The sequence below is a fragment of the Thermobia domestica genome, chromosome 1 (genome assembly GCF_964235325.1).
Source record: "Thermobia domestica chromosome 1, izTheDome1.hap1.1, whole genome shotgun sequence".
In the NCBI taxonomy this organism is placed as follows: Eukaryota; Metazoa; Arthropoda; class Insecta; order Zygentoma; family Lepismatidae; genus Thermobia; species Thermobia domestica.
Genome location: NC_137454.1, coordinates 307,349,453 through 307,362,027, shown reverse-complemented (window position 1 = coordinate 307,362,027; position 12,575 = coordinate 307,349,453). Strand labels below are relative to the sequence as shown.

The 12,575-nt window shown below is 35.8% G+C and overlaps 1 protein-coding gene across 1 annotated transcript in view; it reads right to left on the bottom strand.

Annotated features, from left to right (window-relative positions):
- The window catches only part of LOC145661922 (uncharacterized), a 58,825-nt gene that overhangs the window by 24,728 nt on the left and 21,522 nt on the right, over positions 1–12,575 (bottom strand). The window contains exons 6-7 of the mRNA XM_081727272.1: positions 5,328–5,511; positions 2,742–2,871 (exon numbers count right to left, since the gene is read on the bottom strand). Of these exons, the coding sequence (XP_081583398.1) occupies positions 2,742–2,871; positions 5,328–5,511 (314 nt within the window). The remainder of the gene's footprint in view (positions 1–2,741; positions 2,872–5,327; positions 5,512–12,575) is intronic.

Here is a 12,575-nt window from a genome sequence, read left to right as displayed (position 1 = left end):
CAGTGGGGTAAGACCCCTAGCACTCCTAGCGGGAGGGGAGGGGAAGACACACAGAAGTGATAGAAAATGACCGATATTGTTGTCAAATCCACAGTTTTCGGGCTCGCATAGACAAATAATAACACTCCCTATAGCATTTAAGTTCAAGTTCAGCTCTCAGTGGGTACAAGACTCCCTTAGCACTCCTAGGGGAGAGTGGAATTGACAGACATAAAAATGATAAAAAGAATGACTGAGGTTAGTGTCGAATCTATAGTTTTCGGGGTCTCTACGTTGACTGGTGACAATTCCTATGTCCTTTTCAATTTCAGACTCAGCAGGGGTAAGATCCCCTAACACACCTAGGGAGAACGGAAGGGGCAACATAAAAATGATAGAAAACGACCGACATTAATGTGGGGTCCATAAGTTTTGGGGTTAGTGAGATGAATAGCGACACTCCAGATGGCGTTTAAGCCCAAGTTCAGCCCCGTTAGTACCCCTGGGGAAGGGGGTTACGGTGACATGAAAAACCTAATCAACGGCGACCGACATTAGTATCGAATCCACAGTTTTCGGGGTCCTTAAGTTGATTGGTTGCACCCCTATTAGCATCCCTAGGATGAAGGAAAGGGGTTGACATGTAAAAATAATTGAAAACGATCGATATTAATAATGTCAAATCCATAGTTCTGAGATTAATAATTACATTCCCAATTGCGTTGAAGTCCAAGTTTAGCCCCTATCGGTACGAGGGTGAGAAAAGGTGAAAAATAAAATGTCTTAAATGACTGAGATTAGTGTCGAATCCATAATTTGGGTTCGTCAAGCTATTAGGTTACAGCAGCGATGACAGTTAACCCAAGTTTAGGTATGAACGAAAATGTCAGTTGGATTGAGAATATACAGGGGCAACGTCCAAGGCATTGGTCGCATATCTATATACATACATCTTCGGATGTTTAACCAAACATGGTATACAAATGATGTTTAATCTGAAGAAAAAAAAATGTGGGAATGAGACACCCCAAAGGGTGGGAGTTAGGAGTGACATGTAAAATTAATGCAAAACGACTGATATTAATGTGAAATCCATATATGTTTCGAGGTTGCTGAAATGAATGACGCTCCCAATGTCGTTTAAATCCAAGTTAATTCCCAGCGGCAGAAGAGCGGGAGTGTGTACAAAATAAAATGTTAAAAATTACTGAGATTTGTATCGAATTCACAGTCTTCGGGGAGGGAAAATGTCTGACCTGTTTGAAATGACTTTTGGAAGATACATAGTACCCACTTCAGGTTGGATTTTTTATTCATATCAATTTGATTAGAGGTGTATTCTGTGAGGGTAAGATATTTCAATATATATGGCAAAAGTAGAGTATCTTCTGTACTTTTATTACGCTTTTATTGAAATAAATATTCTACGGGGAAGGAAATTCAAATATCTTCTATAAATCTATTCTCCCCGTACAAAGAACGGGCATTTCAGCTAGTATTTTGTAAAAATACTATGAGAAAACAACTTAGAATAATGTTAAAAAGCTTAATTCAATTTCGTAGATTGTTGTTTTAAAACTTTCTTACAAAAAATTTGGTTAAACTAAGATCGCTATTGAATCTAGTTTTAATTCATTGGTGTTACGATTTTTCGTTCAATAATGAGTACTAACACCTGTGGTGAATTTCATTTTCTAAAACGAATTTAGTAAAGAATGAAATAAGTAATGGCATGGCACAATCGCGATTAAATCATTGCGTTTAATAAGCAGCGAACTTGAGATACTATAAAATATTAACTCTGATGGCCTAAAACATGATTCTGCCACATAAAAATGTAGAAAAATACTTCATAATGTAAATTTTGCAATGGAGAAGCTTGTGTGGGTAGGAAGGGTTGAATTTTTATTATTTTTGTTTTGAATTGAACATTATAAAACATGACAGGGACCTCAGTTGTTGCTTCTCGTCGGTGCCTAAGTAGGTATTGATTCTACCCTGGGTGTTTGCACGTTTATCTTACTTATACTTGCACAGGTAAATTATGAAAAATTTAAACTTTGAAGAAAACAGAACTGCTTTATAAATAATTTTAATATGCTACACTTTATCTGTTATACGGGTTTTCTTCCTTATCAGTACTATTCACCATCGTAAGTTACTCATGTTTGCTCTTCAACAGTTTATTCATATTTTCTTGTATGGATGGAAGAAATCCTACACATCAGAAGATTTTATTTTCTGCTTTTCAAATTATTAATATATCCACTTTCATATTAGCAATAGCCACGAATGGAGAAAGCATCGATAGTATCACGGAAAGAGTCGAAATTGGAACTTAGGTGTGACTGATTACTTGTGTGAAATTCGGCTTTAATCTTTCTACTTCCCCCCCCCCCCCAAAAAAAAAAGTTGAAGAACAACGGAAGAAGGAGAGGAACCAGCATCCGAAATATATTAAAACTCTTACAATCCACTGAATGTAAATGTAATGGTAAGACTACTGACTTGTGGATAGTTCACAGTTTTTCCAAATGACATAAATTACAGTATAATTCTAAGTTATCGCAAGGAGTTACCACCCTGCAATACGACAAATTTTCACAACAAAAGTAAAATGACAAAACAAACTGGAAATATTACTAAGTTAATAATTACACAAAATTGCACAAGTCCATAATATGTCATTTTAATCCCTTTCGGCTTTATTCCAATGTTCAAATTGCACTTTAGGTTAAATAAAAACACTTTATTGTACTCACCACGGAATCGTATATTCGGCGGCTTTTATTTTATTGAATAATTGAGTTGGGCTGGAGTCATAAAAAGGAAACTGCCCATATAACATGGTAAAAAGTACTACACCCAAAGCCCACATATCGGATGGTTTACCTGGAAGAAATTAACGTAGTTTACGTGATATTTACTTCAAACAAACATAAATATGATTTTAACAGATTCTAGTTTATTTTCAATTTTTAATGGCCAATACACTATCCCACTCTTGATTCATTACACCTCTGCAACTATGATTCTTTCGCCGGAGGTTTCAGTTGAACACCAAGTCAATACTGTAGTTACATATTCATAACACACTAACTTTGATACAGAAAGCCGGCAAACGAATCATACCTCATATATGATACTCACTGCAATAAGGAACAACTTTACAGAACACAATGTCTACGGTGTAAGTTGTAAAAATATTTATACAAAATTTCAAGTTCCTTGCCGAAAGACTTTCGACACTCAAATGAAATATAAAAAACTGTAACTTTTTCCTTTCATTTATTTATTTTTTTGCCATTAGAGGTCTAATTTCACAAAACCTGTTTTACCCACAGTCTTAAGTTTAAGAAGGATATTTATTTAAAATTCCTTGGCTCAAAGGCTTCGGAGATCTGGTGGTTCATTCATCAGGGAGTATATTCTTTCATGTACTGTGCCCAATATAAGTTTTGATGAAACGTAGAATCCGAAATAAACTTTCTTCAGAAATATATATTTGAGGAATGAAAGCTGAACACATGTTATGAACTCACTCTATGACTCAAAACCAAAAAGTTCATTGTCAGAAAGTCAGAAGTCTGCCATTGGACTTTATTCTTAACTACTGTAATCCAATCAGAAGTAAGTGAATCTAATTTTCTCAGTACATTCGTTCTTATTTATTATATTATGCTTAAACATTTGAATCTATTTACAATTATATGTATTTTAATCTTTTCCAGATCCTAGGCAATAAATAAATAAATAAATAAATAGGTTTGTGTAAGTATCAACCAACTATTTAACCACTGCATTTTTACTATAATTTATACAATGAAACAAGAACGAAGTGCTTTGTGAACTCCCTTACGAATTATATTCTGCAAAATTTCAAGAATGAACTTCGACAATTTTCCAGGGAAGTTATGGATCTTAACGCAATATGAATCTGAAGCAATAATTGTATAGTGTTTCTTCAAGATGGTGAGAACTGTCTTTACTACTGTGAAACATTGAAACACGGAACTTCTCTTTGTGAATAATTTATCATTGTCAGAATTTTGTACGGATTATACATCAATGAAAAATATACTGAATGTAAGAACTATGAAATACATTAGAACAAAATTGTGTAACATGTCTTCTACATTACATGGAACATCGACAGTCAAATTTGTTTCAATAATCAATATCATCAGGAACTAGTGTCGCTGCTGTGATGTGTGCTTAAAGTGTTTGTAGCTACGAAGACATGTCTCGTATTGAAGATTACATGAAATACAGTCTTTTATACATGTTATGTTGATGAACAATTTAACAAAATGCATTAAAGTATCTTACGTCTAATTTTTATTACCCTCATTAAGTATTGTGTATTAACAAAATGCATTAAAGTATCTTACGTCTAATTTTTATTACCCTCATTAAGTATTGTGTATTACTAAAGTTGCTATTTGGGCGGATTTATGCAGAAACATATCAACTCACATAAAGCTGAATTTGACAACTCTTTCTGTCAAGTTCAATAGCATTAAAATTTCTACGTGCATAAAATTTGAAGATGTTCACGTAAGTTATTTTAATTATCACCTAAGTCCAATTTCTTCAAATTTTCACGAAAGAGACTTCTCTCCATCCCGTGGTGATGTTAATTTGATTTGCCAATTTTTGTGGGTTACTCTTTTCTATATAATGCCGTGCAATTAACAAGAATAATAATTTATCACAATTTTCAGATGTCTTATATAGAGTATTAGGAAATAATACCAAAACACTTTGGAAAATAAACCCTTCCACGAAAACATTAAAAAACAAAAAGAAAAAATAATCAACAAAAAAGCACAAACTGGTCATTTTGGAGCTATAGCCCGTCTCGGAACTCGAATACGAAATGTTAAAAAAACATTGCGATTATTTTGGTTCTAGATTTCCTTAATGCACCAATGATGCGGAATAAGGTTAGCCTCAAAGCATGGACGGAAATTCGTGAGTTCTACAAACGAAAAATAATAGATGAGAAACTGAAAACTGACACACTTTCCAAACCCATTAATGAAATCTAGGCTCAAAATAATCACTATATTCTTTAAACCAACTCCAAAATTTCATTCTCGAGCTATAGCTCTTTATATATCGCTTCGATCAATTTTCTGTGGGCTGTAAGTCGGAAATGACGCATTTGTGCACTTAGGTGTTTCGTGTTGTTTCCGAACACCCTATATAGGTAGGAAGAACTCTTGAGCATACCTTGCTGTTTCCTACGTACTGCAAGCCACTTAAATTTTTCTCTTATAATTTTGATACTTATTTTTAGAATACTGTAATGCATCGTAAATCCAACAATTAAATTTAAAACCTACCTAAGTAAGGTTTACCACAGAGTACATCGGGAGATATGTATGCAGGGGAACCACGCTGATCTTTCAACAGATCATTTTCACTTCCTAAATGCTTTCCCAAACAGAAATTTGTTATCGTTACTTTCCATGTATGGCGGTTTAAAACAAGATTTCCTAGTTTAAGATCACGATGTACTATATTCTTCTGTAAATAACAACACATAAAAATGGAATGAGACAGAGTTAATGCAAATGAATATATATATATATATATATATATATATATATATATATATATATATATATATATATATATATATATATATAATATAGACCGTGGGAATGTGTAGATATTTTGGGATGTGCTAGAGGTCATACTAAGCCAAAAAGTTTATATGAACATATGATCTATTTTCCCTAATTTCCGGGATAGGGGTGTTCCTTTTCAGCCCCTGAAACCTGCTGAGTTTCAGTTAATTGCGTATAGTATACCCTGTAGTTGGTGTAAAGACGAAAATTATATCTCATTCGAAAGATAACGAAGTAAGTTTTCTGATGGTGTATAGATTTTGCACGTATGTCTAAAGCAGGGAAGTAACAGAGGGAAAATTTTAGTATTTCCCTCGAAAATTACTATTAAAAAAAAAAAAAAAAAAAAAAAAATTATCTCCAATTATTGAGTGGAAACACTATCACTAGAGAAATGGGAAAAAAATGGTTGGATATTACACTTTATACCGAGAATGTTGTCAAAGATTCATGCGTTGACGTGAACAGTAGTCGAGAAAAAAATCATAATGTAACTTGTACGCCGGTAAAAGCAACATTTCTTGGGCCTTGCGACTATTTATTTCAATAATGTTATGTAACAATTTGTAATTCAATAATAATTTATTTAATTGCAATAATAATTGATTTACAATAACAGTGTCATCGAAATATCATTACAGTAACATACGAACATTAAAATACAGAAAACAATGTAAAATAGTTGTCCTAAAAAGTCTCGACACGTCTACATAACCATCAGTTACGTTTGTGAACAGATGGCAGTAAAATAAAACATGCACTCAAGTACACCACAGAAAGAACAGATTACACCGGTTCACCCATCATAGTACATTGGCAGGATTTGTAAAATTCTACTAGTCTACTATCTCTACTACACATAAACACTTCATACATCTTAACGTAGCCTGACTTGATATGGTACCACCCTTGTTTGTTTGTTACTGCAAAATACGTATATCATTCTTCATTTAAGCATGGTGTGCAGTACAGATACTGTTAAATCTAGTTTATAAGCTATTAGGTACATATGGTGACCACGAGGAGGTGATTTATACATTTATATCAGGATTCCTGAAATTGTAGTGCGTAAGGAAAAGTTTTAAGTAGAATGCCGTTCATATTCATACATGCAGACATGCTGTATTGTCCGTTTCAAAACATAATAGCCTTGTCTCACACCACTACCCAAAGGGCAACCCAATCGTTGTTAAGATGGTGGTTGGTAGTTGTCAGATTTGAGATGTCATAAGGTAGAAGAAGAAACAAGAAGGAGAAAAAAAGACAGGAAAACAAGTGAGAAATAAACACAATGTTATTTCTTTTTGTGATAAATTAAATAAAAGAAATCTGGAGTGAAGGGAACGTTTGGCAACTTCTGTTCCTCCTCCTAACCGAGGATCGCCTATTGTTTTCTTAGATTTATGGCCTGTTGGTAAGGAAGAGAGCCGTGTGTGTGTTCCGTGCAAAAACTGGGGTTCTCTTGTTCTGAAACCGTCTACACGTCCGTGGGCTTTGACATGGCAGTTGCACAGCTGCGGTACAGAAATACCATCGATTTTCTAACCGTAGAATTCCCAATTCACGCGGGTTCTCACGTGTGTATGATCAACTACTTGAAACTGGTGAAGTTCCCAGTGTACGGGTAACGTCGGAGCAGGCTTCAGATATATCTCTGACCAAGACGAAGACATTATTCAGGCTGTACAGCAAAGTCCAACAAGTGTTAGAAGGATTTCGCGTCGGTTTGAACTTCTCCGACATGTACATGGTATACTTCGATGAGACGGGCTTTATCTATTTCATCTTCAACGCATGCAGCATCTCTATCCATGGACAGTGAACAACGTGTTGCGTTTTGTGAATGGATACAGGTGCACTCTAATGTTTTACCATTCATTCTGCTTACTGATGAGGGCACTTTCACCTGGACTCCGAAACGCACATTGCTGGAGTCACGAAAATCCTAGGTGATGATAGTAAGAAATTATCAAGAACTATTTGCGATAAATGTGTACACTGGGGTTATTGGTCCCTTTTTCCTGCTCCAGTGTTTGACCAGTGAGGCCTACTTGCAGTTCCTACGTGATAACTTATGAAGACTGCCAGAGGATATCCGTCTTCCAACTACGTTGTGATTAATACACCACATTACGGAGCACCATCTTACGCTACCCACGTTGTACATCAGTATCTTGATCAAAATTTCTAAATCAATGAGTCGGTCGGGTGGACCAGTTAAATGGCACCTCGTTCACCCGACCTAATACCTACGGATTTTTGCTTATGGAGGTGGTTGAAGGACATTGTGTACAAAGATTTAACTCAAGAGAGAGACTGGTACAGAACATTGTCCAGGTATTCACTATCACGCAGCCCATAGACGGCATCAGACGGGCGACAAGACAAGACCCGTACTGCAAAATGCATCGAAGAAGATGGTGATATTTTTGAAAAAATTCTTTGATCACATACCTGAAACTGTATCGGAAATCCCGACGTTGATTTCTGTTTGGTATCTACTGTATCTAATTTTACTGAATTTGCCTTTCTACTGTACTGCAGAAACTGTGTCCAATTACATTTTCACTACCTTTCTATTTTTGTACATATTGTATTTTTGTATTTCGCCATTTCTGTTTTGTATTTAACATTAAAAAATTCCCATGACACTGTTAATGTAAATTAATTATTATTACAATTAAGTAAATTATTATTATTATTAAATAACATTATTGAAATAAATAGTCGCAAAGCCCAAGCAATATTGCTTTTACCGGGGGTACAGTTACATTATGTTTTTCCCGACTACTGTTCACGCCAACAATGTGAATCTTTAACATCCTCGATATAGATTGAAGTACCAACCCAGTTTTTCCTTTAGGCATATTTGCAATAATCTGTACATCGTCGGAAAACTTACTTAGTACCTTTCGAATGATATATAATTTTCGTCTTTACACTAACTAAACGTTATGCTATACGCAATTAACTGAAACTCAGCAAGTTTCAGGGACTGAAAAGGTACCCTCTACCTCAGAAACCAGAGGGAATAGATAATATGTTCATAAAAGTTTTTGGCTTACTATGACCTTCCCTAGCACCTCCCAAAACATCTGCACTTCCTCACCAACACTCTGTATAAATACTAAGCAAATTATGCAACAGAAGAATATTACAGATATTTCAATTAGCTACAAATTAATAAACTTAGAATTATGTTCAATATGTTTTTCCTTTCAATCTACGAAAATAAAATTATAATTTTCACTTTTGCTAGTAACATATTTGTAATGAGTCACATTTACAAAATACAGGGGGAGACAACAGTCTAGAAAACCTTGTAATTTGATAATAAGGTGAAAGATAGATATCAAAGGTTGAATATGGTAATGGGTATGGCCATCATGACGGTCAACTTGAAAGTTGATATATGGTTTTAGAAAATGTGAAAATATCTTGTGACCTATGTTCTTTGTTTAACAGACATGAACCGTCGAAGGTGGGATTAAGAATCGTACATTTTCATCAATGTCACGTCCATGTTGCACGGCAGATGGCACTCGAGGCACAGAGAATGACAGATCTGGTGAATAAGATGGTCACTCAATCGGTAGATGCCAACCGATCAAACTTTCGAAATATTATTGATCCAATCACATTCTGACCTCTCAGGTTGATAAGAAAATAAATAAAACCTCTCCTTCAGGATTCACCAGTGAGGAGACATGTTCCCAGGGGATGTTTACGTATAGTTTAGCAGTCAATGCGCCATACACGGATACAGGCTGAAAAGTCTTATGTACACATCATGACCTTGGTCTCACCAACTGCTGCACTGGAATCTCTTCACGATAGGTTGATATCGGAAAATAACAATGCATTTGTTTATTGACCTCACTCGAGACACATGGATTCATTGTTACACAATACACGCACAGGAATAACAAGGTATACTTACTGCATCGAATCAATGCTCCTTATGTGAACTGCATCCATCTATCAGTGTCATCCTTGTTTACGTACTGTTGCAATCGCTTGTATGGATGCTAATGGTTGTTATGCAGCATCTGAATATGAACACAAGAGTTCCATCGTGAAAGCAATCGCGTGTTTTGGGCAGAAGTGCCGGAAATTGCCAGTGTGGATTATGTGATTCGAATTCTATGTCTTTGATAACCTCCGTATTAAAAGGAACGGTAAAAACAAAACCAACCAGAAATGTACCTTACATCTGGTACAAATGATAACCATCTAGTATTGCGTTTAGAGCTCTTCACAATGATTGCCGCAAGTTCTGCCGTCATGTTTTCATCGGTGGCAATTCTTGAATGTCCATTGCGTTACCTATTACGCAGAATACGTCTCTAGAAATTCTTCCATTTCCCTGAATACAGGTGCACAGGATATACCAGCTCTCTCCGAATGACACGTATTTAACTCCCGTTAGGATTAGGAATTAGATTTGTAGGCTATCGGCATCTATGGCCATGTCAGCCCGTCACATATGAGGGATGACGTCCCTCGGTGATCACACTACTCGGATAAGGGAAGGGAATGAAAGGAAGTAGCTTGGCACCATTTTATGTTAGGTACCATCCCGGCATTCGCTTGGTGTGAATGAGGAAATCCAAGAAAACTTACTTAGGATGGTTGGCCTAAAAAATCTGTTATATCTTTACATCATCAGGAATCGAACCCGGAACCATTTGAACCAAAGGCGAGAACGTTAGCGACTACGCTATACGGGTCTAAGTTTACACACATGACATATAACCCGTTCCAATTTAAATTTCTCGGGATAATTCAGAATTCCTACAAACTGGAAAGTCAGGGAAATTAAAAATGATCAGGGAATGTCAGGGAAAAATTTGAAGTGTATTCGAACGTTTCTGTTCTGATAAATGTAAAACAACTGAAAATGACAGAAATATCTTTAACCTCTTGACTGTAATTTCCGGAATAAGACTTGTCCTTATCTATGTAATTCCTTTAAAAAATCATCACAGTTTTGTACAGAAATGTTTCAGAATAACTCTGGAACGTCTGTAAGAATTTCAACCAAACTTTGCACGCTGATGACGTAAGACATGTAAATTAAATCTACGTGGATAAGACACTCCTTGTACCCAGGGGGGAGGTGAGAAGAGGTGACGTAAAAATAATCGAAACTAACCGATATTCATTTCGAATCCATAGTTTTCAAGGTCGCTGATGTGAATAAGGACACACCCAATGCCGTATAAGTCCATGGAGGTCCTTCATCAGCATGGGGCAGGCAGAACCCCTAGGGATGGGGTTACGAAGACTGCTTGCAAGATCAAAATTGCAAGTATAACCACATCTCATTTACATCGTTCCAAGTCTACTTTGTTCCTTCAGTGCAAATTTTTCTGTCAAAGTATTTTGTGCATATCTATTTGTTTCAAGCACCATAAAATAAAAAGTTTCAACAATTCCAGGGTATCACCCTTATCGTTTACCTTAACTTGAACACCACTATTTTCACAAAACACCTCGGGAAACATAGGAGTATGACTCTGTGCCCAGGTTGTTCCATCACTACTATTTGGCTGTTTCGTTTTCAGAAGTCTCTAATCAGAAGATGATACATTAGAGAATGACCAATCTGAATCACTATCGCTAGAATTCATCAGATAAGGAGCAATATCACCATCTTCTAGGTTGTGTTTACTCGCCATTGTTACTTACTTTTGTCACCATAACAGAATAATCGCGAAAACGATCAACTAATTTCTCCACAAAAACATACAAAAATATTTCTGCAGTGACATTTTTTCAATGAATTTTTCTCTCTTCATCTTCTTGTACTACATCTACCACAGAATAACTAGTAAAGAACATTAAAACCTTTACCATAAAATAAATAAATAAATAAAAATCATTCTTTTAGTAAATGACGGATTATTCAGACAACACACCTCCGAATACGTACACACTTTTTAGAACGTAATATTACGTCAAACGCAGAATGTGCAACAAGTACTCCTGACAGATAATTCCGACGAACACAGGGAAGGAGTTAATGTACAGCCATTATGAATCCTTGATGCTGCCTTGAATAGCTGGACTGGAATATGTGCAGCCTACTACATCGATTCCACTACTTATTCAGTGTAAACTACTACTCACTTCCACTACTTATTCAGTGTAACCTACTACGTCACTTCCACTACTTATTCAGTAATTTTCCAGTTAGTCGGGATAAGTTTACTGAGGTTAGAGCATGTGCAAAACTTCCTGTGCAGTTGTGCGGTGTCCGCTGGTTGGAAAATGCCAGTTGTTTTTAGAGGGTATTGAAAATTTGGGACTATGTAATTAAATTTCTACTACAACAAGCAAAGCTGCCAAACACGAGACCTACAGAAACTCTGAAGAAGGCAGCAAACGATTTATTTATAAAGTGCAAACTGATTTTCTACAAGATGTGCGAAACGAGAAATGCTGAAATGTACAGATACCAGGCTATTAAGTGTTGATGTGATAGAAACAGAAAATTTTATTGTAAGCAAAGATGTTAGCATTGGATTTGCTGTTAAACTTTTCTCGTACAAATAGGAACAGAGACCAAGAAACAAAAACTGGAATTTTTATCACTGCCGCTGGATCCTAACTTCTGTGATTACCTAACTTCAGCACAGAAGTCCTTTAGAGTACAAAGAAGTTAAAAATCTATCTTCGTTAGATTTTAAGGTAATTCAAGATTCACCCCAGGTAGGTCAGAAAAGATTCTCTCCTAGACGAACTACACACGTCTAACATTATAGGTGATGTGTTTGCTGAAAACTCTGGAAAAAAATACATCTCTTTCTCCAGTCTAAACTCAGCAGAACTTCAAGAAGTCTTTCAGAGTAACCAATTAGGACTTGACGCTGCTTACAGCAAGTATTTGCTAGTACTGAAGAACACAAAAATTTCGGAAGACAGTAGAAATTGGGCCGTTATTCTTGCATGAAAATG